The sequence below is a fragment of the Glycine max genome, chromosome 6 (genome assembly GCF_000004515.6).
Source record: "Glycine max cultivar Williams 82 chromosome 6, Glycine_max_v4.0, whole genome shotgun sequence".
Taxonomy (NCBI): Eukaryota; Viridiplantae; Streptophyta; class Magnoliopsida; order Fabales; family Fabaceae; genus Glycine; species Glycine max.
Window position 1 is genome coordinate 16,348,364 of NC_038242.2, and position 23,421 is coordinate 16,371,784.

Below are 23,421 nucleotides of genomic sequence, written 5' to 3' on the forward strand. Positions count from 1 at the left end.
TAATTTATGTATTGCATAATTAGATTTTTATTTTTATATATTTAAAAATTAAAGCAAATAATTATTTTTAATAAATAAATTATATTGTTTATAATTAAATTTAATATAAAAAATCTATGAATATATAAATTATATTTTAGATTTATAATTCCTTTAAAAATTATTGAAATTAAATTTTGAGATAATGATAAAAAAAGGATAATTGAGGGAGAAAGACAATTAAATGATAAAAAATATATATAGATAAAGATAAAATAAATTAGTTAAAAGTGAAATTTGTTGACTAATTAAAATAAACGATGTTGGAATTGAAGTCTGGTCGTATAAGACCGATGTTGGAATTGAATTTCAGAAGAAAAAAACCAAAAGGGTTTCAAAAATCAAAACCCGTTTTGAATTGACGCCTTAGTGGCGTTCCTTGCCAGGAAGAACCGTCGCTTTAGTCTTCTTTTTTCATCAATTCTTTGAAAATTGAAACTTTGCATTTATGTATTTAGCATGCCATAACAGTAAAGTCTCGTGTAAGTAACAAGTGGGATTTTGAAACAACTTATAGTATGCCTTAAACATCATTTGAATTTCTCTATCTACGAATACTTGTATACAATGAACTCTTTTGAGTATAAGAAATTACTAGTATAGCACCTTCTCCCAACAGTAGTGCTCCACTTTGATGAGAACAAAATATATGTTGCATTTGCAACATGCTTCATTAACAAGGAAACTGCTCTAAATATTATGAATTAGACATAGCTTCAGGCAAAGATACTAGATAACATAGGTTATGGCTATGATTAGTAATTAACTACCATGTATCAATAGTAAGTAGGTTCTGATTAAACAAGCTAGTTATCAGTGTAATTTGCTGGTATGAAAGGTGGACTCCAGCTCCTCTATAGTGAGGGTTAAAGTAAAAGTAATCTTGATTTTTTATGAGAAAATCAACTATCCATATTACGGCTCACAGGCATAACAAAATTGTGAATGTGTTTGAAAAATGAACAGTTAATTTTCTCATTAATAATCGAGATTACTTCGCCTTTAGCCACTTTAAAGGAGGCAACTCCAGAAAGGTGTGAGTCCAAGGTGCACTGTTTGTCATAATCAAAAGTCCAAAAATTAACTTAGAAGATCAATCCTTGCTGAGAATTTGCAAAATGAAAGCAGGCTCTGTCAACACAAACTTGAGTCAGGAATAGTTTTCATTTGAGGTATCCTGTTTCTGGTCTAAGGAGGGATTTATTCTGAGACTGAACATTTATATATGATTCTGTAATGCTCCAGCGAAAGAGACAGCTGAGAGCAGCGGTTATGTCAAAAGTAAGCTGCTTCAAACTAGTGGATCTTGTCAAGAAATAATTCTTCCCTTAATTCACACAAGAGTAACTAAATGTGCAAACTACATGCATGCAAATAAACATTAAGATGATACACATATATTAAATAGGTATCCCTTCTGCAAATACATTATATAGTATTTTTCATCCTCTTAATATAGTCCATGTTTGGTTAGTTTTTCTAGTTTTAATTGTTTATATTTAGTCTTTATAATCTTTAAATTGTTAAAATCAAGTTCTTTATTTCACATTTCACTCTAATAATTAATGGAAATATAAAGGAAGTATGACGTGTATATAAAAACTTCAATTATATACTTTTTTTTCAAAACTTCAATGCTGTCATATTTCAAACTAGAAGAGCACAACAAAAAGTAGAGAAAGAAAAGGGCCTCCTGTTACTCTCATGTCTGATTCACTCGGTGAAAATTGATTGAGATTTCCTAGTCCATCGATAAGCTGGGTTCCCAACTACTGAAATAATTGCAATTGCATGAGCAATTTCTTGTATAATTTGAAATGTACCCCAAATAAAAGGAAAAAAAAATCACAAGTTTACTAAGTATCAACCCAATCCAATTCAGTCCAAATGTTTAAGTCTAAATCATTTGACAGACTGAATCAGGTGGATTGGCTTGCTTTCAAATCAGTTGTTGTCTTGTTGATTGCTTGCAATGCACTGCACCATTTGGAAATTTGCATGACTCACTGACAAAAATATGCTTAATCAAGAAAAGTTGTCTTGCACTTTGACAGAGAGAAAGGGATGGATTCTTCTCCTTCACCAGACATAAACATCCCAGAGCAGTGGTTAGAGGCCACAGAGTCCATTGCAAACAGTTCAATGCCTCCTATTACTCTTATATGTGGTGCCAAGAATTGTGCGAAGACAACCTTCTCCCGCTATCTCCTAAATGTCCTCTTGAACAAATACACCAAAGTAGCTTATCTGGATACTGATGTTGGCCAACCCGAGTTTACTCCTCCTGCTTTTCTGTCACTAACCATTGTTCATAAAGTAACTTCAGGTATGTTGGTGAATCTCTGTCTTATTTTTTTTGTCCAGAAAATACTTTATGATTTATTTCAAAGTTAGTAATTTATTTAATATAATTATTTTAGATTTGACAGTTCCATGCCTGAAAACACCGGAGAGGTATGAAGTGCTATCTCATCTTGATAATTTGGGAGCTTGTATTTTTGAAATGTTGCTTTAAAGTTTGAATTTGAAATATTTGACTAGGCTGCTGCCTTTTGATGACAGTGAACATCTATTCTGTAGTCACATATATTGAACTACATAAAGTTTTAGTTGTTTCTTCGTTTGTAAGTTAGGTTAAGATGATTACTGTTGAGATGTATTTCATGCTTTCCAGATTCAGTAGAACTGTCTTGACATCTGATCTGATTACCAATTATATCAACAAATTACAAATATTATATATTATAACATTTTTCATATGATTTTCTTCTGTACATGGTTGTTCCTTTTTTCTGAAGATGCTGTAAGAGCCAAGCATCACATGCATTCTTCTCTCTTTCTTTTTTTCATTCAGGGAGGGGGAATGGAGTGGGGGGGTGTTGGGGGGATTTTATTATTGTGAAATTTTTTTATGTACAGTGACTTGGATGATATATATCATCTGTGTTGGATCTTTGTATTCAATTGTGCAAGTGTGAGCCAATTCAGGTATTATTTGATTGAACATGTAATGGACTTGCTTGTCTTACTATCTGTCATTTATTCTGTGACAGGTGCCTTTTCTTTGGTGATGTTTCTTGTAAGAGAGATCCATCAACATACTTAAGTTATGTATTTGCCATATATAATTATTACCGAAAGGAGTATTGCATCTCAGATAAGGGAGAATATCCTCATAAGATCGAAGTTCCTCTTATCGTGAATACTCCTGGTTGGGTGAAAGGTAAGCTCAATTCCTTTTCAGTGGTTAGTCTGATTCTTTTTAATCCTGTGTTTGTACTTTTACTGCACGTAAACTATTTCTTTTCTAAAATGATAGAAATATGTCATCTATTATGGTAACTGTTCAACGATTTCTTTTCTCTTGTATTTCACGTGTTGGTTATGATGTATTAGTGGACATGTTGAAATATATTTGTCCTACACATGTAGTTAAGATAAGCATATCCAGTGAAAAAAAGAATTTACCTGCTGGAGAATTTTGGTCAGATGGGGAACATGATGAAACAATTAACTTAATTGAGATAAATTCAGCTCATCAGGACTCGTTAACTAGATCGTAAGCTCTAATCTGATTAGAAAGTTATCAATTGCAGCTGCTGGTTTGGTCCTTTTCTTTTCATTTTTTATGCATCAAGTATCATTGGATATCCCTATTTGTTTCCCTAGGGTGCTTGTTCAGATAGATGCACGCCTACTGCGTGATTTACGAATATTGACTTATTTCAAACAGTGCTTTTCTAGTGATTCAAATATTTCTACAATCAAGGAACTTGCACATGCCTTAGCCTCTCATTGTCCTTATGAGGTTCCCATTGCAAGCATAAAGATTCAACACCTTCATTGTGAGGTTTGTTCAAATTTTACTTGTTACCTGTTCTGATTTTGAGTCACACCTCAGTGCAACAGTAAGGTTTCTACCTTGTGACTTGATGGTTTAGAACTTAAAGTTGCATGCATCTAACCCTTCCCAAGCACCACAAGAGTAGATCCTTGTGATTGAGTTGAGCTGCCCTTTATACAGATTTCATGCATTTGGTTCATTTTGGTTCTAATCCCATTTGATTTTTAAATCTTTTTAATATAAATAAATATGTTGTTTTCTTCTTAGGAATTGCAACAATATTTCATACATCTATTTTATTTTTATAAAGGTGAGCAGAACATTTTTTATGGTCTATCTATATCTTTGTAGGTCCCAAGTTCTGAGATATTCTACAGTTTGAATGCTACCGTTGTTGGCTTAGCTGTTGATTCTCATGGACCTGAAAATTTACCTTGGTGTCTTGGGCTTGGTATGTAATTTGACTTCTTAATTCTGAAATGTCTCATTCTGTCTTGCTCTGAAATGGAGGATCATTTTACTGAAATACTTTTTGAAATTTCAGATTTAAAAAGTAATTTAGGTAGCAGTAGTATTGCAAACTTGCTGAAAGTGTTCCATTCGGTATTTTCAAGTTTGGAAAACTTCATATGTCTCAAACAAATGGGAATTGTAATTCTGTTTAAAAGATACTCCCTCCAGATTCAAATATAAGCAAAATAAAGTAAAATTGTTTCATGCTAATTAAGAAAGTTGGTTAACAACAATTAATTGCACCAGGCTCAATTAGAAAATAGGTTATATTCCTAAAATGTCCTTCATTAAAATTTGATATAAAAAAAAAGAATGAGTCATTGGAATTAAAACCCCTATTAAATGAAGGGTATTTTAGAGATAGACTCATTAAATGAAGTAAAATTAGTTGAGATTTGCTTATATTTAAATGCAAGACCAAAACATTTTTTTTTGCTTATATTCAAATCCAAAGGGAGTAACTTAATTATTGAGCTTGACAATCAGTTTCAAACTTTTGGTAGCAATGGGGAACACAAAATAATGTGAAGTAATGTGCATTTCTGGGTTAGCTTCATTAGAACTCATGTACGTCTTAGCTATGCAATGACATCTCAATTCTCAAGTGTAATATATTTTAAGGGATCTCTACCTATTTAGGTCATCGTACTTCCACAAATGTAGAAGATAAAGAGTTAAAGTGTATTATTCCTAATGGACACAAATCATACATCCTTCTACTGTTGTTGTTTGGCATTTCCATAATTTTAAGCATATTCATTGTTTGAACATATCTTGATTTCTAATGTTTCAGGGATTGTGAGGGGCATTGACACAGTAAAAGGTGTGCTCTATGTCATTACTCCTGTGCCACATAGTTCTCTGGAAAGAGTCAACCTCTTGCTACAGGGTTATATCCAAATTCCCTCTTGTTTATTGCAGGCAAGAAATTTTTTACATTCTTTTACTTTCTCATTAACATAATCTTATAGAAACTGAAGATAATGTATTAATGTTTAACCAAATCAGAAATTGGTTTGTTTTGTTGCCTTACATGAGGTGAACTGTTTGAAAATATTTAAGATTTATTTAAATTATCTTAGTTAGAACTTGGAACATCTTTCTTGATCTGTTTATTTGTTTTAGTATTAGGTTCTGTTGGGCCACAAGAACTTAACCAGTTAGTATAAATGAGTAAAATGAGTAATAGGGTTAAAATATTGTAACAAATTACATATATCAATAATATTTCTCGATGTCATGATTAATTAATACATATTTCTTATAAAATATGACTTCTTTTATTATTAATACATATTTCTTATAATAATAATAATAATAATAATAATAATAATAATAATAATAATAATAATAATAATAATAACATGAGTTTAGTTTTCATATATTGTTGGTATAAAAAAATTATATAATGAACCAATTCAAAATTATTATTACTATATCTTTTAAAATAATTATTCTAAAAGTTAATGTGCTTTATCATATATGAATTAAAAAAACTAACATACTCATGATTAACCGGTCATTATTAATGATCGATTGATTTGTGATTGAATAATAATGTTAAAATGTTTTTACATATATTATTTTATAAAATATAGTCAAAATATAAATAAAAATAATACAACCGTCTGAAACTTTAATTGAAAATGTCTTCAAAGAATAATTCAAAATGGAATATAAGTTTAATGATGCTTTGTAAATATTTCATAGATTTGATAGATAAATTATATTTCAACCACTTTGATTTTTTTTTTTTGCTGAGTTTAATAACAATGTAAAAAGTGTAGGTAAAGTTCTATATTAATCAATTTAATTAGAATGCACTCTATTTTATATTGCTATCTAATTATAGATTGGTATGTATATAAGATTCACTTTGTAATGACTATTGTATTTATGTGATTTTTAATTAGTTAATGTAAAATTCTTTACTGTGTATTAAAACTAGACTCTATTAATTCTTCCCAAAACAAAAATAGTGTTATTTAATGGTTCTCGTAGATAATCTAAAAGATGTAATGGTATAAGATTCTCTTGTATTCACATGAGTGAAAACAATCTATTTAATTAGAAAAAAAATCTGTGTTCAATTCTGAGTGAGTCAAATTCTCTTAGACCAATGATAATTACACATTACAAGTAGGATTAGTCTCTTGTCCAATGAATTGGATGATACACATGATATTTGACGTGGTTCCTAACCGAGGACCTAAAAGAAATGGTTCTCGTAAATAAATAAAAAATCCACCTAGGATGAGAAGGTGTTGATAAATATACTCAGATACCAACATCAGTGTGGCGTATGAAAAATCTTGTATAGGCTTTGCCATAGGAAATGCATGAGATATTTGTTGTTGTAATTGGGAAACAAAAATTGGAAGAGAGGCATGATGGACCGTTATTTCAGGTAATTGTCTGCCTAACAGCTTCCATTGGTTTTTGTTTCTTCAATTTTTATGGCTTAATTGAGTTCCACCTTTCACATTCTCTCTTTTCCTTCCTTTGCAAACGTGCCACTGAGAGAGACACACGCTGAGAGAAAGATCTTGATCCTCGTCCCCAACCAAGGTCATGATCTTCCTCCATCTTCCCACATTCTAAGTTCCTTTTTTTCTCTCTCTTAATCCACACCCACTTTTTTTTATTTTTTGTTTAATCTTCAACAGCACTACAGATTCCAGAAACTTGGTTGTTTTTTTTATTCCAATCTGTTACATTCTACATGATGTTGGGTTGTTAATAAGGACAAAAACAAAAGGGAAAGAAAACTTCCAACATGGCTACTCGATCATTTTCTCATTTTGTTGAGCAAGAAATGGGGAAGTTCACACACTTTGTGATCTATGTGTTGCTTGAATGGGTGCTGATATTCATACTCTTCCTTGATGGTTTTCTTGCATTTTTGGCCAATGAGTTTGCCAGGTTCTTTGAATTGCACATCCCTTGCTGGCTGTGCACCAGGTTTGATCATGTTATGGTTCACAGAAATCCTGATTTCTATTACAACGAGTCTGTGTGCGAGGCTCACAAGAAGGACATGTCGTCTTTGGCATTTTGTCATAACCACAAGAAGCTCTCTGACATAAGGAAGATGTGTGAGGGGTGCCTGCTTTCATTTGCAACCGAGAAGGAATCGGATTGCGACACCTACAAGTCCCTTGTGGGGATTTTGCATAAGGACTTGGAGTGCTTTGTTCAGGATGACCAACCAATTCAGTTGAGTTTGAAGGATGATGGGTTCATGCAGGTTGATAGAAGCAACAACCAAAAGTGTTCATGCTGTGGAGAGCCATTGAAAATGAAGTCTTCTAATTCTAATGTGAAAGTGAAGCACTCGTCATCATTTGTGCGAGCCCCAACTCCTTCACCGAGAGCTTTTCCATTTTCAACACCAATAAGTTTGGAACCTAATGGTCCAGAGTTGCCTCACATCAGGTACAAAGAACTCAAGTTTATGGCAGATCCGGAGCTTCAAGAGGATGAGTTTGGCTTCAATGTTAATAGCCCGAATGTTAAATGTGAGTATTTGCAAAACTAGAATTTCCTGATACTATGCATATCCTAGTTTATGCAGATTAAAAATTATATCTTTCTAGCTGTATTTGAGTTTTTATTGTACTATATATGCTTTAATTGGAATCAAATAGAGGACTACGTGAACACATTGTCTGAATAATATTATAATCACTTCAGCATTGTTGTCAACACAAACTTTATTGTTATTATTTCAATAAATCCTACTTTTGACTAGTTGTGCCTATAGACACTGAACTTGTACTAGATTTACTCATGACTGAAAATGTGATTATGGCATCTTTTACAAAACAATATTTTTGTTCTATACAGCAAGCGGAGACACCAAATCTACCTCTTTGCCTCTATTGGGAGAAGTAGAAGACTTGAATGATGAGTCCAGCAAATTCACCCCAACTTTTACAAGGGGAAATAAGTTCTTTGGAATCCCGCTCACCGATTCTGCAAACAACAGTCCCAGATGGACCTACAGGATTAACAAGAAATCACCACTGGAAAAGACAGAATTTGCCTCTGACTCTAATGATGTAAATCCCCAAACTGATTTTGATGATGCCATCTTAAACAATTTGAAGAGGCAAGTTCGTTTGGATCGCAAATCACTCATGGCTTTGTACATGGAGCTGGATGAAGAAAGAAGTGCTTCAGCTGTTGCTGCCAACAATGCAATGGCCATGATCACCCGGTTACAGGCCGAGAAGGCAGCGGTGCAAATGGAGGCTTTGCAGTATCAGAGAATGATGGAGGAACAGGCTGAGTATGATGAAGAAGCCCTCCAAGCATCTAATGATATGCTTATCAAACGAGAGGAAGATCTCAGAGCTTTAGAAGCTGAATTGGAGATTTTTAGAAAACAATATGGAAGCTTAGCAGAAGAAAACACTTTTAGTAGGGAATCTAACTCATCTCTTGGTTACAATAGCTCTTCATTCAAGCTCAATGAAGGTGAAGGTAATGGAGAAAAAGGCCTCAATTCTACTCAAGTTGAATCACCTCAGGAAGAAAATGAAGGGGTAAGACACAATGAATCAGTCAGAGATTTTAAAGCAGAGAAAACATATCTTCTTGGCCGGATGAAGAAAAAAGAAAATAGAACACCCTTAGCAGAAAGTGGAATTTATTCCTTACTGTCTAGCTCTGACAGTGTTAATAATTTAGACAGTGAGACAGGTAACATAGCAGACATGCCTTCATGTATAGGTAGCATTATAATTCTAATGATTATTAGAGGAAACATTCAATTTAGTCCTCCAAAGTTACATGCATCACCACATTAGTCCTTTAAAAATTTTGGTCACTAAGTTACTTTGTCACTAAATTTCCTTTGGTCACCACTTTGGTCTTGTATAAAGATGAATATGATGACATTTTAGAGAAAAACTAGTTTGATGAAAATTTGTAGAAGGCTAATATTTTGACATTTTAGATCATTAATGGACTGATTTAATCACATTGTTTTTAAAAAAAATAAGATGGTAATACATATAACTTTGGACGGCATATTTTGGGTTTTCTCTAATTTATTATGCTTATTACCATTCCTCATAATGATTGTGTTGTAACAGGAAAAGGAGGTGAAACCTTTCTACCAAAAGAACTGTCTTTCCTTGCTGAAAGGGTGAAGGCTCTGGAAGGCAACAGTGGGTTCTTAGAGCTTGTTTCCAATAACGACGAGAAAGATAGTGAAGGAACCAAAATTTTGACAGAGATATCACAGAATCTAGAGAAACTCAGTCACCTTGTTATGACCTCCTTTGAGATAGAGAATGCATGATGCCTATTTTTCTTTTATAGTAATTGGCTCTTTTAAGTGTACTGGAGCCAAATGATCATGCTTAGAATGAAGATAATTGAATTTCATGAGGCTGAACCTAAAGAATCACAAAAAAAAAAAAGTCTAGCTTGTGAAGATTGTGAGTTATTCTGACACTAAGATCTCGAGTGTCGGAAGCATGGATGACTTTCTTCTGCCTCAAGAATGTGTCTGTAAAATATCTAAAGAGGTCAAGGACTTGAACACTCAAAGCATGTCTTGTAATAGGATTTTAATCCCCATTTCTAGGATTGGATAGCTTTACTAGGATCATTTGGACAAACTTGTCTAGGGTTTGCTTGTTTATATGACTACTATTGTCAACAGTTCATTTTTTTCTCTTGTTAGTATGTACTTTCTCTCATGGAAGAAATGCAAATTCTATATTCCATCCAAATATTAGCTCATTCATAAAAATTCAGCTTTACTAACCAAATGCAATTTCCTAAATAATTCAAGTCTTGCATGGTATAGAAAACCTTAACTAATTTACTTTTCCTGCCATCTCCAGTCTACACTGTTTCATTTTGTCAAATACCATTAAACCTATTTTTTGTTTATGAAACTTGATATATTTCCAGTTTACAGAGATGTGGTAAGTAGGTTCATAAGCGGTTAATCTTTTCTTATATTGCTGTAGTGATGTTTGTGAGAAACTAGGAATTTAGCTCACAAATTACTAGGTGTAATTACGAAGATGAAAAAAAATTAGAAAGTTGGTACAAAACTTGGTTTCCCTGATACTTGCTACTTAGGACAAAAGAGCAAATCCAATGTATTTCTGAAGATAAAGAAAGAATAGTGGTTACTTGGGACAAAGGAGCAAATCCAATGTATTTCTGAAGATAAAGAATGGTGATATCCAATCTATCATTAAATAGTCACTCAATCCAATGAAGATAAGAGGATCCTACTCTGTAAAATTCTTAATCATTTTCAGAGTGAATACCGTACCCTTTCTTGATAATTGGCAAGGCTGCAACTTACAAACCTGAGCAATAAAGTTCAGAGCAGTTGCAAGAATAATAAATCTGCAAGTATTAGAAAGAATGATGAGCTATTGTTGAAAATCGCTCAGGATTGAAACCTGTATGCTACTGCAATTTGGACATAATATTGAAATGAAGTTTTCTTATGCTGACTGCTGAGAAATAGGGGAGAAAAGAGTTTCCAACAGACCAATTTTGCTTTTGTTTTATTTTTGGTGAATTCAGCAGGTTATTGGTCTGTTGGACTCTTAAGCTACTGTTCTATCCCATGAAAAAATCTCAATCAATTTAGAATTGATACCATGACTAATTATAAATATCTTCCTCTCTTAACTTGCTAAGATGTTTTTTAAGGAAAAAACTATGAAGGCTCACAGCATCTGGAACGTGATTTTTTACATCAAAATGAATGATACTAATTCTAGAATGTGTTTCTAAAAACACTCTGATTCTTTGTTTGGTTATCATGAAAAAAGAAAAGAAAAAAAAAGAATTGAATAAAAATATAAGGATAAATAGTTATTTTTGTTTTAAATGTTTATCCGAAAATTTATTTTATTATTATATTTGTTTTAATTTATGTTTGTTTTTCTATTTTTTTAAGTTTTTATTATAATGTTATGTTTGTAACTATTAAAAAAAATAAAGATTAAATTATATTTTAGATCACTTTTTTTATTTTTGGGGATTAAAAATTTTCATCTTTTAAGAATAAATTAATTAACGTTCTACACATTCAGGGAATAAATATGATTATTTATCTAATGTAAAAATATGTTTGATGAGAAATAATTATGCAGAAATTTTTGAATTTAATATAGGTCTCATATCAAATTATTTTAATTTAAATATTTCCTCATATTCCACTTTATTTCATTCTATTCCCTCCTTTTCTGTTCTCAGATACTTACAACACCTAAGGTACAATGAAGCCTAAAAATAGAACATTTTAGTCAAACGAAGAAGAAGAAAAAACATTCTAAAATCTATGTAAATGATCTTAAAAAACAATTTTTCTTTTTAACTTTAACCAGTTGCATAAAAAAAAAATGAAAGGAGGAGGAACAGATGGTGAAATAATAATATATTTTATAACGAAGAAAGAATAAAAGTTGAAAAATAAAAAGATGCGAGCACAGACGGTGATGACACAGTGGTGCACAAGAGCAGCAGCGTGTGGGCAATTGAGGATGAGCACTAACACTAACACTCCCAAACACGACGATATCGACGCCATTTTCAAACAAAAGCGCTTTCTTCGAACGCAGGTCAGAAAAACCCTCAAGTCCATCGATCCCTCCCTCAAATCCCACCAAGGTATCACTCACTATCTATATCTATGTCTATTTCTATTTTTTTTATCGACAAATGTTAATTATTAGTATTGTTAATTCTTCTTAGCGGATTCAAATTCGCACCTATTATTCTCTTGTTTCATTATTTTCAAGATAACACCGTTCAAGACATAGTTTTGGGAGCTCCGTGGTTCAGATCCAGTCGCAGGTTGTGCGCGTACATAAGCTGCGCTGCTCTTCGCGAAGTCGACACTTCAAAAATCTTGTCACAGATTTTGCAACATAATAGTACTACTGGTGCGGCCTCGCATTTTCTGATTCTCAAATTAGATTTTTTTTTTGCTTTTTTTTTTCATATTATTTGCTTTTTCTTAGAAACCTGTTAAACATTTTTGAATATCATGCAGATGGAAAAAAACTTTATGTGCCACGCGTGGAGGATAAGAATAGTCACATGCGTATGCTTCACATATCGCGAATTGATGATCTCATTGCAAACTCAATGGACATACTAGAGCCTACTCCGGTTGATGCTGATGGAAATGCGCGTGAAGATGGTACACTTGCCTTGCCCCTCTTTTCTTTTTAGGTTTGGTTCTTTTAGTAAATTGAGCAAAAGATTTTTATGCTGAAATTCAATCACTAGTAATCGTGTAGGTAACTTTGTTGACTTTTATAATAAGTATCTTAGAAATTAAACTCTTGTTCTTGACATAGAAATGGATTGCTGCATACACGCAGTCATCAATTGGAACCGTTGATGAAGATCATACCGTGTGTATTTCATATGCATATTTTAAGTCAGATTTGTTGATATAAAATATGTGTCGGTTGATCTTCATCCAACCTTTTTGATTGTCTGAATGTGTGAATGCATTCGTGGTTTTGATCTTCTTGCTCTTCTTCCTGCTTCAACATTTTTTAAATTGTAGTTGTGGTTATGACTTTGTTGTGATTTTTAATGTTGTGGAAAATTGCAATCAAATGTGGCTAATGAATCTGCAACTGAGATCCCAAATCCTTGACGTTACAACCGAAATTGGGGCTGCATACAATTTTTTAAAACCCTGCGATTTAGCTTTCATAGGTGTAGCCTACTTGCAAAAATAATGTGCCTAACTTTCTGATTTAAGTTTGGAAGTTTTGCAAAATCTATTATCAGGTCATACTCTGTAACAGCACGTGAGACTAATATTTGGAAACTTATCTGGCTCTCCTCCTTTTTATGTAAAATTTTGTCAAATTTATGGTTTTTCTTTGGGTCAATGTGAACAGTTTCTTGATGACATAAATTTATAAGTACTTTGCATATTCTAATTGAGGTTTCTTCAGTAAAAGATATGAGTTCCTTTGTTTTCCTAAAGAAAAAACAACAAAGTAAAGCTTCGCTACAGCATAACTTTTACAAAGCCGCTTCCAAAGGACCGGATAAAAGTTATGTGCACCCTTCTTCTCCCTATCTCGGCTACTTTTGTGCATTTAATTTTATTTTTCTGATTCTTGTCGGGTTGACTTCATTTAATGTATTTTCTAATAATCCTGATTGGCTTATATCAACAACCATTTGAAAGATCTCTTTGGTACAGTTATGCAGGCAAATGATCCAGTTGATTTGTTCCTTTTACCTGGTGAGCTTCTCATTTCTTATTTAATTATTAGTGTCTTAGCTTGAATGTAGCTAATCTTTTTCTATTATGTTTCTTCCCAGGACTGGCATTTGACAGATCTGGAAGACGTTTAGGTCGTGGTGGAGGGTATGCTTTTATATTTGTTTCTTCTTACAGTTGAAATCTGTCTCATGTTCTGTAAGTTCTCAGTTGTAGCGAAATTTATGAGTTGAATTAACAATTCTGGCCTGTCTTATATTACTAAACCAACCATTCAAAAACTGTTTTTTGTTAGAACACGGACTACTTCACTAACTCTTATGCTTCACTTTTGACATTTCACTTATTATATCCTGAATTATTATTATCATTATTATTATTTTGTCACAAATCCTACAAAATCATAGACCAAGTTTTTTATAGTTAATATCCTTGTTCTCCAGTTACTATGATACCTTCCTGAAGAATTACCAAGACCTTGCAAAGACGCGTAATTGGAAGCAACCCTTGCTTGGTATGCATTTATTCCTTCTAGGATACTTAATTTTGTTTGAACCAAACCTACAAAAATGTGCCATGATCAAGCAATTTGGCATTGGATTTGCAGTTGCACTGTCATATTCTGAACAAATACTGGATGAAGGAGTAATACCAATGACTTCATCTGATCTTCCAGTTGATGCTCTGGTATCTCCAGAAGGTGTGATTCCCATCAGTACAACTGCCTTAAACAGGTATCACTGAACAAACTCATCTACTTTTGGAATTTGTTAATGAGTGGCCTTACAATTCTAGTTAAGAAATTATAATAAAAGGTAAAAGAGCGATCGAATGCACAAATGGGATCTAGGGAGGGTAGATGTATGAAGCCTTAACAGGCATGTGTAGAGAACTTGCGACCTGCAAGTCACAAAGGCATCAACCTTACTGTTATACCTAGTCTCACCCTCTAATTTTTAAAAAGTATTGAATGAAAAAAGTAGAGGCATTTAATACCTTGTAAATCTATAAAGCCTTCAATGTTTTCCTCTTTAAGCTATCAGGAGGATTTGTTTATTAAATAATTTTGTTGATGGAGAGTATTAAATGCTTCTTCAAAAATGCCCTAAGAGCATTAGTTAACAGAACCTTTCAGTTTTTGCTATGTTGAATAAGAATTTAGTCAATTTTAGTCATTTTAACCTAGTGAACAATTCCAGCATGGATCTCTGACACTGGCAGTGGACTTCACAGCTGATCCTGAACACTTACAATAGTGTATCTTCAATAAAATTTTGTGGTTTCCATTAGTGTACAGCACTAAAGGATTTGGATCTGGGGTTTTGTGTAACAAGTAAAGGTTAACCAATTAATCAAGTGACACTGGACTGCCTTGAATGATTGCGTCCACCATCCTTGACCGATTGGATGTTTTGATACTCAAATCATTCATCTTAAGTACAGTATGCTTTCTGTAATGTTTGAACTGTGTGAAGTTTGAAGTTAAACTTTCCTAAAGCACATGTGTTTCAGCAAGAATGACTATGCTTTAACTTCTTGTACGGTTATACTTTTTAGTGTTTATTGGGCTAGCGAGATTTCCTGAATGTCACGTTTCTTGGTTCAAAACCTCGAATATATCTTGTTTGCCTGAAGAGTCCCATCATCCCATAATGAAAGGGCAGGGGGAGTTAAATGCCATTTCAGAGCTAGGTGTGTGTGGAAAAATTTGGACATTTAATAGGTGTGATGTATAATTTGTAATGTGTGGAAATTGAACTTTATTGGAGTTGACCAACGATTCACCAGCAAATGAGTTGAGAATTACCTTACCCATACGCCGTTTATATTTGGGAAAGGTGTGTTAGTTGAATTTTTAGTCAGTGTGCTCTAATTGTACGATAATTATCTTACGGACTGGGGATTAGTTATAGGTACTGTGGTGAGAAACTTTTATCCACGCTATTCTATGGATCATTTTTTCTTAATATTTGTGAGCTAGATATTTTAATTTTCTCTACTCTTGCTCACGACTACGACCTCAACTTATTGAATCCAAATAGAATAAAAAAGCCATGAGCTACGTAACCTCATTTAGTTTCAAATTGAACCGCAAGAGGAGTAATATGATTGCGTGATCCTTCTTCTCGTATAACTACCAACAAATTACACAATGGACTTGAAGAATCACAGAAATGGTTTTTGGTTTAATTAAGAGTTCACGTAAACCACTCCACTTGGTATGTATTGTTACCAGAATCGTAAAATATAATTAGCATATATGTATGAGTAAAATATGAATTGAGAGTTGAAAAAAATCTCAGCAGCTCCATTTAAGTGCTATAAAGAACGCTTATGATGCTCGAGTGAGTCTTAAAATCGGGATTTTACTGGTGATTCATAATGACAATTACAATGTAGAAGAAGCAAAGTGGGAGGAGATTCCAACCCTTTGTTTGGATAGATAGAAAAGGGAAAAGAAAAAACTGGATGAATTTTAAAATTTTCTTATAACAACTCCAGTGAAAGTACTTACATGAGTTGTTTAATTTTAAATAATAATGTTTAATCTCTTTTTTCATTAGATTATAAAATCTGTAAAATTAAATTAATCACTTATTTCAATAACATTAGCATTAGAATGAATTCCATATAGAGTATTTAAATTTATGTGAAATTATAAGTTTCATAAAATTATGATAAATAACTTATCATCTAAATAATTACGTATCGTAGATGTTATTATATGATTGAAGAGAGAAAATTAACTTAAAAAACAAACAAATATTTACTATTTTTGTAGTAAAGGGCATCAACGCATGTACATAGAAATCTGATAAAATGACGTGTTTCATTGCGGCCAATTATATTTCATCTTATTAAGGATTGAATTTGTGAAAAACTCAGCATCCTGGTAGTAATTAATGTTGTTCAAGTTTTTGACACGCCTCTAAAAATGCATTTCACTTGCCATTACATTATTGCTTTTCAACTACTACCATTTCGGTTTAGGTGTAGATTTTTTATTCTAAAAAGTGTGGATTTTGTTAGAAGAAAAAATTGTTCCTTTTATCTATCATTTTAAAAACTTAATACAATATTTATTATTACTTTTGCTAACATCTCTATATCTTTAACTAATTTTTAATTATTTTTCACATTAGTCATGAAATTAAAGAGAGAAATGAAAAATAATAAATGACAAAAATAGTGAGATATACAAAGTAATCAAATAACAATTTAAATGAAAAAGATTGCATTCAAGAAAATTGATGAATAACAACTTAATTAAAAAAAATCGATTATTTCCTGCACTACAATTTTAAACTATGCTTTTTGTCAAAAAAAAAAAAAAGAATAAACCGGAGATATTAATAAACTCAGCCATACCATATTGAGGGTCAGGTATCAGGAGCAGGGCCTACTACAAAATTCCTGGGGTGCAAGGGGGCAGATATAAAATTATTGAATGTGAATAATTATTATAAACAATATTGAGTTTGTACCTTGTTTTTTATCAGCAATGACAGCATAAGGTTCAGGCATCCTTAGATTGACAGACAATACATGATTTCAAACGCACTAGCGTTCTCTTAATCAGTTCCTGTTAATGACTCAAATTGTCCTTTCTTTTTTTTACTGCAGTAACGACTCAAATTGTCAAACTCAATAATTTTCAAACTGTCATCACTCAGAATACACAATTGCATAGCTGCAATATATATTGTTATACAAATCAAATCAGGATGCAGGAGTCCTATCACAACAGGATTAAAAACGAAAACCACACTAAGATTGTTTTCTACTTGCTAATTGCTAATACAATGAAGCACATGCGATTAAGATGCACTTTCTATAAATAATTTCATACTATAACAATGGGAAATGCAAACCTACAACATTCGACAACAGTTGACTAGGTTGTTAAAAAAGCACACTGTAATCAACCCACTATTTTTTTGTTTTTTTTAATAGAAAATCAATCCTATCGATTCATCTGTCATTCCCAATGAGGCTTCTCTGAATTATGTTGTTCTCTCGAAACCACCTCCTATCTGCATATGCAGCCATCCAGGAGGTGATGATCCCTGAGCATACCCCCTTGCTGCCTGTGATCCAAATACCATTCCAGCAATGTCAAATGGCTGAGTACCAACCTGAAACAATTAATGAACTGATCAAAACCATACATTCATTAGGAAAAATGTTTTTGGTTAGGGTGTAAACTGCAAGGTTCATTAGGGTAGTACTTGGAACCCATCGTGGGCAATAGTAATAGGTTACAATTTACATGAGGCCAGAGGTGAATCCATTCATGGTCCATAGGACCAACCATTCAAAGGTGGGTGGCCCGCCCTGCCTAGAACAGTCTTGTTCGCTACCAACTATCAAGTCATTTTCGATGGAGGATTGTGTTTGGACTATTGTGTGTAATTTGGTTAATATGGTAATAGTATCCTCATGCTATCTTTCACATCAACCAACACCCATCCTAGGCAATCTCAAGGGCACACTCCCCACATCCATTTGGTGGATTTAAGTGACCACACCTTTCAGCAGTCTAGGTACCATTTTCCAAGCTTTTGGACCTCCACAAAATATGGTGTTAATTTTACTGCTTGAAGCTTCAGGATGCTGGAAGCATTTTCAATGTTATGAACATTAAATTGAATCATCACCTATTTTGAATTCATCATCTCATGACCTATCGATATTAAAGTGCCAGACATAACTAACATTACGGTAAAGTTTCAAGACATAACAACCACAATGAGAACAAGAAGTTGAAATCAAGCTACCAGCCGTTCCACCAAAACTATGGTAGTCAAACATCTCTAGTTCCCAACTCATGATCACGCCTGCATCACTGATAACTACAATTATGATTCATATGATCAGTGATCACAATGACAAGTAGGATTGAACTCTAAATCTGATGGAATTTATGGACATATTCCCTCCAAAGATGTTCAAATCAAATTTGTAATAGAGCTAATTTAGGATTTGCCGAAGTGAATTTCAGATGGGTTAGCCTATTGTACTTTGAGATAGATCTTGCCATACATCATATTTTCTAGTCCCAATGCTCTTTTGCACATTCCAAATGCACCTCTACCCAAAGGAAAAAATTTATCCACTCCAGTTTGGAGCCTCTAAAAATCTTGAACACTTCTAAATGATGTAGTTGAAAGCTTCAACATTTTCTCCTCTACATGAAGGAAGACCTGCAGAATGTTTGCTCCATCTAAAATGGATGTTAAATTGGAGACAAGATCAGAGAAATTATATGCTAATTCAATCCTTTCATTCTACTGATAAGCCTTCAGATATTTTGAGGAAGATATGATGATACTCGAGCCATTTGGATTACTTGATAATCAAGCCGGTTTTGCCAATTTATGGATTGTTGTGCACCAAGTTCTGGATACCAAGACTTGAATTTGAGAATGCAACAGACATCATTCTTCTGCTTTCCCATTCTGATCTTTTTTTTTCCTGTTCAACACTGATTCTGCCTTTCTCTCTCGATTCCTTTCTTTTCTTCACTTCCTCTCTTGTCCCATACTAACTTGACTTCTATTTAGCTTTCTCAACCGATCAGTGAGAATGATGTCACAAATGGATCCATATGCTAACAAATCATTTTGTCCTATTAGTTTGACATTTTTCAAATTAAAGTAGTCGAGAAGAATAATTTACTATAAAATAAATCATCTTAGTTAGCAATTGTCCAGACAAAGCACTAGGGTAACTTTCTTCTGCAGTACTCCATAGCTGACAGAATACAATTTCACATAATATTAAATGGAAATGAATTGAATATTAAAAGTCAATATGATCAACATCAAAATTGATAGGCTTACATCTTTTGAAGGAAACCCATCAATAGTAGGGTTCATGTTCATTCTTGAATTAACTGCTTCAAGCTTCATTGAAAGGAACTACAAAACTCAATTTGTTTGGCATACAGAATTAGATATAGTGGGTTAAAAAAAAACATCAGAGTTAAAAATACTAAACGGAGATAGAAAGATGAAGATATCCACCTCAACCTGACGCTGCAGTGACTGGATGTAATTGATTATCTCATCTAGAACAAGTGCTTTACCAATTACCTGAACATTAAAAAATAAAAACAATGATAAAGGAAAAACAGAAGCAATAACCTTGTGATGGTCCAACTGAATATTATTGTTTACCTTGTTACACCCTGGCACCAAATCCTGAAGAATTTTCATCCTCTCACTGATCTTTTCTCTTCTTGCCTGCCAAAACAGGCGCGATAAAGTGACATGCCCGTGAATAAAATAGTAAATAAAAAGAACCAAAAAGAGAAAGTCTAAAAGTTCCAATACTTTTCATTTGCTTCTGGGTAAAAAAAAAATGCCCAACAGCAAGCAAAACTTGCAAGAGACAAGAAATAAAGAGAGAGGAGAAGCGAGTTACTCTCTCTGCCAGACTGTGGCTATCGGTTGCTTGGCCCCTTCTTGCTCTCACATGAATATAGTCTTGCTTAGGTGCCTCACAAGGTTTATTGCTTTGCTCACTTGACTTGTTACCACCCGCAGAACTCGCTTCTGCCTCAGCTTTGAAACCATCGTTTTCAACACTGGACCCTCCTAACTTCATCTGTTTATTGCTACCAGAATCATTCTGTTCAAATTTCCACACATGCCATCAGTACTCAGCTTCACACTAAGAAACAAAAATACAAACAAAAAAAAAAGGATAATAATACAATTTCCTTTTATTCGGTCAAAGTGAAGACAAGCGAAAAAAAAAGGAAAAATTAACTTTTAAAAATAAAAATTCAAACTTTCCTTTCCTTCCAATTTTGTCTTCAATTCAAATTTCAAATTTTTTCAATCTCTCTAGTTTTCTTTCCTTTAAATCAAACGGAGACAAATTAAAACAAATGAAATTCACTAAAAAAACCAAACACATTGAAAGTAAACCCTACAGTGTATATAATTGCCGAACACCACAGACTCAAACAGTTGATAATACAAGTTGGAATTGTGACTGTTTGGTGGGAAGACAACATAAGTCAGGTATAATTGAAGAAATTCCAAACATTCGGGAATTGCAAAAAAAAGAAGAAAAAAAAACTCAAAGTATTGGACTTCACTTGACGAATTAGACTCTAATAAAAAAAAAGACTGTAATTGACGTATGCAATCAAAGAATCCAAAGCATGAGCACAAGACAGTACCAACCAATACCCTCACCTAATAAAAGTCTAAAACAATAGCAATATTAAAAAAAAAAATATACATCCGTAGGAATGGAAGACACTAGCAGGGATTACAGCGCACTTTGTTCAACCAATTGACTTAGAACTCTTGGAATAGTAATATTAAAATAATAGTAAGTTGAGCACTAATTTGATTTTGATTAAATGAAATGAATTTGATTACATTGGAGAGGTTGGCAGTGGCGGTGGTGGTGGAGGAGAGGACCTTGGAGCAGTCGTCCTCGTCGGCGGCGGAGGCGGAGGAGGAGGAGGAGGAGCAGTCCTTTCTCTTGCGGGGGGTGGCGGTGAGGTCGGTGAGGGTGGAGTGATCGGCGGAGGAGGGGTGGGGGAAGGGAGGGGGGAAATGGGGCATTCCGGGCCAAATCTCGGCGAGAGAGTAAGCGGGGGAGAATGTGGAGTCAGTGATGAGAGGAGGATCCATTGGAAGATAGAATCATTCAATGGATGAAGGAGTGAGGTGGATTTATTAAATTGCAATTAGGAGGGAGTGTGTGTGAGGGAAAGGCGCACTGCGCACACCGTCATTCTTATCCTTTTCCACCCTAAACCGACTTCGCCAAATCCCAACTACACAATTACTACTACTAACTTTCCTACATTCATTAGGATCATCAAGTGTCATCACCTTAAATATGTAATAATATCTAGTAGTAGTAATAATGCATGTACTCGGTGTAAAAGTCTTTTACTGTTATATTTAATTACATATCTACGTAGTGAAATAGGTTTCATCTCGAAAGACATATATGATTAGAAAATATTTTGATATAAAATTCCTATGTTACGGTTTGAGATTATCTATTCAAAGCACTTAAAAAATAATTGTTTAATTTATCTTTTCTAGGTTAATCTTAGGATTTTATAACTTGTGTTTGTGTTCAAATTTATTTTTAAACTTCTTATAGTGATTTTCTCATCATGAATTAGTTAAAGTAGTGGTACATATTTTTAATTATGTATAATGATCTTTTCAAACGTGATACTAACGAGATAAAATTTATGGTTGTCAAACGAGTTAGAGTGTTTAAGATATATTAGATCTGACATCAGACTTAAATGATACACTAGTTATTGTATATATCATTTAAATTTTATATGAGACCTAGCAAGATGACATAAATTTTCATGATTATTATAATTTTTTATTATTTTAGGAAGATGAAAAAGAAGAAAACCAAGTATTAATATAAAAAAAAGAATTAATTATAATTTGAGAGTGCATAGTACTATAGTTGCAGTATATCAATAGCAATTGAAAAATCAAATATTTAACTCTTAAAATTATAATAAATATGTATAAATATATGCTAAAGTATGAATTTCCAAAAATAATTTTATAAATTATTATTTTGAAGATTATGGCTAAAAATTTAGAAGTAAAATATTTAACTACAAAAGATAATGACTATATTTTTAACATATTTTTATAAAAATATATTTATTAATTATTACTAAAAAAATAAAGATTAGCAAAACTGTTATTTAAATCTCAACGTTAATTACTATAGCTACTACTTCTTTAGAGTCTACTAGACCCCTAAGTTTAGACTTTAGAGTAGTCAAATGCACAATTACAATACCATATGAACTCTTTGACCTTTAACTTGACAACGATGACTGTACGCTTTTCCTAATCTTCGGATCCCGAATAGTATCTGTGCTATTTTTAATTGGCTTTGTCGTAAATCTCAAACATGTGAACCCTTTGACACGTTGCCTTCTTTACTCACATAAATATATCGTGCTTGCTTCACTGCGCTCTAAAATCAATATATATATATATATATATATATATATATATATATATATATATATATATACTGTGATATATTTTAATGTAACCAGCATATAGAGTGTTCGTATCCTCCGCTGATAATAAAATCACGTTAATTTGGAGAATTAACTTTGAAGTACAAAATTTGGAGTTTTTACTGTAACTCACGGAGAAAAAGCGTGCATGCCACGTGAAACCAAACATGCATTAGTATAATGTAGGATACTTGGTAGATAATTATATTTTTTAAAATTGTGATTAGAAGTTTACTTCTCATTTTTACGTATATATGGAAGAATATTTAGTAGAAAAAAGTCAATCTCTTTAATAGTAATAAAGGAGTAAGTTAAGTCTAATATCTCTATCTAGTAATTAGTTTGTTACAATTAGCTTAAATAGTTTATTCTGTTTGACGGTTTAAAGAAATCCATGTGTATATATTTATATTTCTATTATACTATGGTCTTTACTTTTCTTTCTCATTTGCTCTATCTTCTTAGATGCATATGGTACTTCTTATTCAATCATGGCTAGAAGAGGTTTTTCATATAATTCTAGACCAACCAGTTTTTCCTCAAGTTTGATAGTGCGAGATATGGATTACACATAACCCTTATTATATCTCTTGGATAAACCACATCACTTGCAGTGGTAAATTCAATCATTTCTTGAAAAAATTACCACTCCTGGGCTAAAGCGATCTGAAGAGTATTAATCTCAAAGAATAAACATCGAATTTATATATTGATGGGAGCTTGCCCCAACCTATTAACAATTTT

At 32.9% G+C, this 23,421-nt stretch overlaps 4 protein-coding genes across 7 annotated transcripts; 3 read left to right on the forward strand and 1 right to left on the reverse strand.

Moving 5' to 3' along the window:
- Positions 1-2,103: 2,103 nt before the first annotated feature.
- LOC100793271 (polynucleotide 5'-hydroxyl-kinase NOL9) lies at positions 2,104-5,527 on the forward strand. The gene is made up of 8 exons (XM_003528119.1): positions 2,104-2,365; positions 2,460-2,493; positions 3,093-3,265; positions 3,418-3,598; positions 3,709-3,889; positions 4,235-4,334; positions 5,190-5,317; positions 5,522-5,527. The coding sequence occupies exons 1-8, from the start codon at positions 2,104-2,106 to the stop codon at positions 5,525-5,527; spliced, it is 1,065 nt and encodes a 354-aa protein (XP_003528167.1).
- Positions 5,528-6,434: 907 nt separating this feature from the next.
- Positions 6,435-10,293, forward strand: LOC100793806 (probable myosin-binding protein 5). The gene is made up of 3 exons (XM_041016588.1): positions 6,435-7,914; positions 8,243-9,100; positions 9,496-10,293. Exons 1-3 carry the CDS (start codon positions 7,173-7,175, stop codon positions 9,702-9,704), a joined length of 1,809 nt encoding a protein of 602 aa, XP_040872522.1. The 5' UTR covers positions 6,435-7,172; the 3' UTR covers positions 9,705-10,293.
- Positions 10,294-11,783: 1,490 nt separating this feature from the next.
- LOC100527426 (putative 5-formyltetrahydrofolate cycloligase) lies at positions 11,784-15,601 on the forward strand. 2 transcript variants are annotated; one of them, NM_001248983.2, is made up of 8 exons: positions 11,784-12,049; positions 12,181-12,324; positions 12,435-12,584; positions 13,614-13,655; positions 13,736-13,781; positions 14,078-14,148; positions 14,242-14,368; positions 14,834-15,597. In NM_001248983.2, the coding sequence occupies exons 1-8, from the start codon at positions 11,860-11,862 to the stop codon at positions 14,844-14,846; spliced, it is 783 nt and encodes a 260-aa protein (NP_001235912.2). In that variant the 5' UTR covers positions 11,784-11,859; the 3' UTR covers positions 14,847-15,597. The 2 variants fall into 2 exon arrangements, with proteins under 2 accessions (NP_001235912.2, XP_040871914.1); XM_041015980.1 differs by having other exon boundaries at positions 11,789-12,049; positions 15,192-15,601.
- A 1,699-nt stretch (positions 15,602-17,300) lies between these two features.
- Positions 17,301-21,469, reverse strand: LOC100777819 (transcription factor bHLH79). Of its 3 annotated transcripts, XR_005892045.1 has the most exons (7): positions 21,032-21,464; positions 20,061-20,267; positions 19,814-19,879; positions 19,661-19,729; positions 19,478-19,555; positions 18,985-19,245; positions 18,281-18,858 (listed from the first exon to the last, which is right to left on the reverse strand). XR_005892045.1 is itself a non-coding variant. In XM_003527000.5 (6 exons), exons 1-6 carry the CDS (start codon positions 21,287-21,289, stop codon positions 17,639-17,641), a joined length of 810 nt encoding a protein of 269 aa, XP_003527048.1. In that variant the 5' UTR covers positions 21,290-21,469; the 3' UTR covers positions 17,301-17,638. The 3 variants fall into 3 exon arrangements, 2 of the variants coding, with proteins under 2 accessions (XP_003527048.1, XP_040872523.1); XM_003527000.5 differs by lacking the exons at positions 18,281-18,858; positions 18,985-19,245 and adding an exon at positions 17,301-17,770 and having other exon boundaries at positions 21,032-21,469; XM_041016589.1 differs by having other exon boundaries at positions 18,281-19,245.
- Positions 21,470-23,421: the final 1,952 nt, after the last annotated feature.

What these genes read in the sequence shown, in the direction of transcription:
- LOC100793806 (XM_041016588.1), top strand. Translation starts at nt 7,173, where the DNA reads ATGGCTACTCGATCATTTTCTCATTTTGTTGAGCAAGAAATGGGGAAG. An exon ending in TAATAGCCCGAATGTTAAAT is followed by an intron (nt 7,915 to 8,242) that starts GTGAGTATTTGC and finishes TGTTCTATACAG; the next exon opens with CAAGCGGAGACACCAAATCT. An exon ending in TAATTTAGACAGTGAGACAG is followed by an intron (nt 9,101 to 9,495) that starts GTAACATAGCAG and finishes GTGTTGTAACAG; the next exon opens with GAAAAGGAGGTGAAACCTTT.
- LOC100777819 (XM_003527000.5), bottom strand. Translation starts at nt 21,289, where the DNA reads ATGGATCCTCCTCTCATCACTGACTCCACATTCTCCCCCGCTTACTCT. An exon ending in TGGTGCCAGGGTGTAACAAG is followed by an intron (nt 19,730 to 19,813) that starts GTAAACAATAAT and finishes TTTAATGTTCAG; the next exon opens with GTAATTGGTAAAGCACTTGT. An exon ending in CACTGCAGCGTCAGGTTGAG is followed by an intron (nt 19,556 to 19,660) that starts GTGGATATCTTC and finishes TGAGTTTTGTAG; the next exon opens with TTCCTTTCAATGAAGCTTGA.
- LOC100793271 (XM_003528119.1), top strand. Translation starts at nt 2,104, where the DNA reads ATGGATTCTTCTCCTTCACCAGACATAAACATCCCAGAGCAGTGGTTA. An exon ending in TGTTCATAAAGTAACTTCAG is followed by an intron (nt 2,366 to 2,459) that starts GTATGTTGGTGA and finishes TAATTATTTTAG; the next exon opens with ATTTGACAGTTCCATGCCTG. An exon ending in TCCTGGTTGGGTGAAAGGTA is followed by an intron (nt 3,266 to 3,417) that starts AGCTCAATTCCT and finishes GTATTTCACGTG; the next exon opens with TTGGTTATGATGTATTAGTG.
- LOC100527426 (XM_041015980.1), top strand. Translation starts at nt 11,860, where the DNA reads ATGCGAGCACAGACGGTGATGACACAGTGGTGCACAAGAGCAGCAGCG. An exon ending in CGTTTAGGTCGTGGTGGAGG is followed by an intron (nt 13,782 to 14,077) that starts GTATGCTTTTAT and finishes CTTGTTCTCCAG; the next exon opens with TTACTATGATACCTTCCTGA. An exon ending in AGTACAACTGCCTTAAACAG is followed by an intron (nt 14,369 to 15,191) that starts GTATCACTGAAC and finishes TATACTTTTTAG; the next exon opens with TGTTTATTGGGCTAGCGAGA.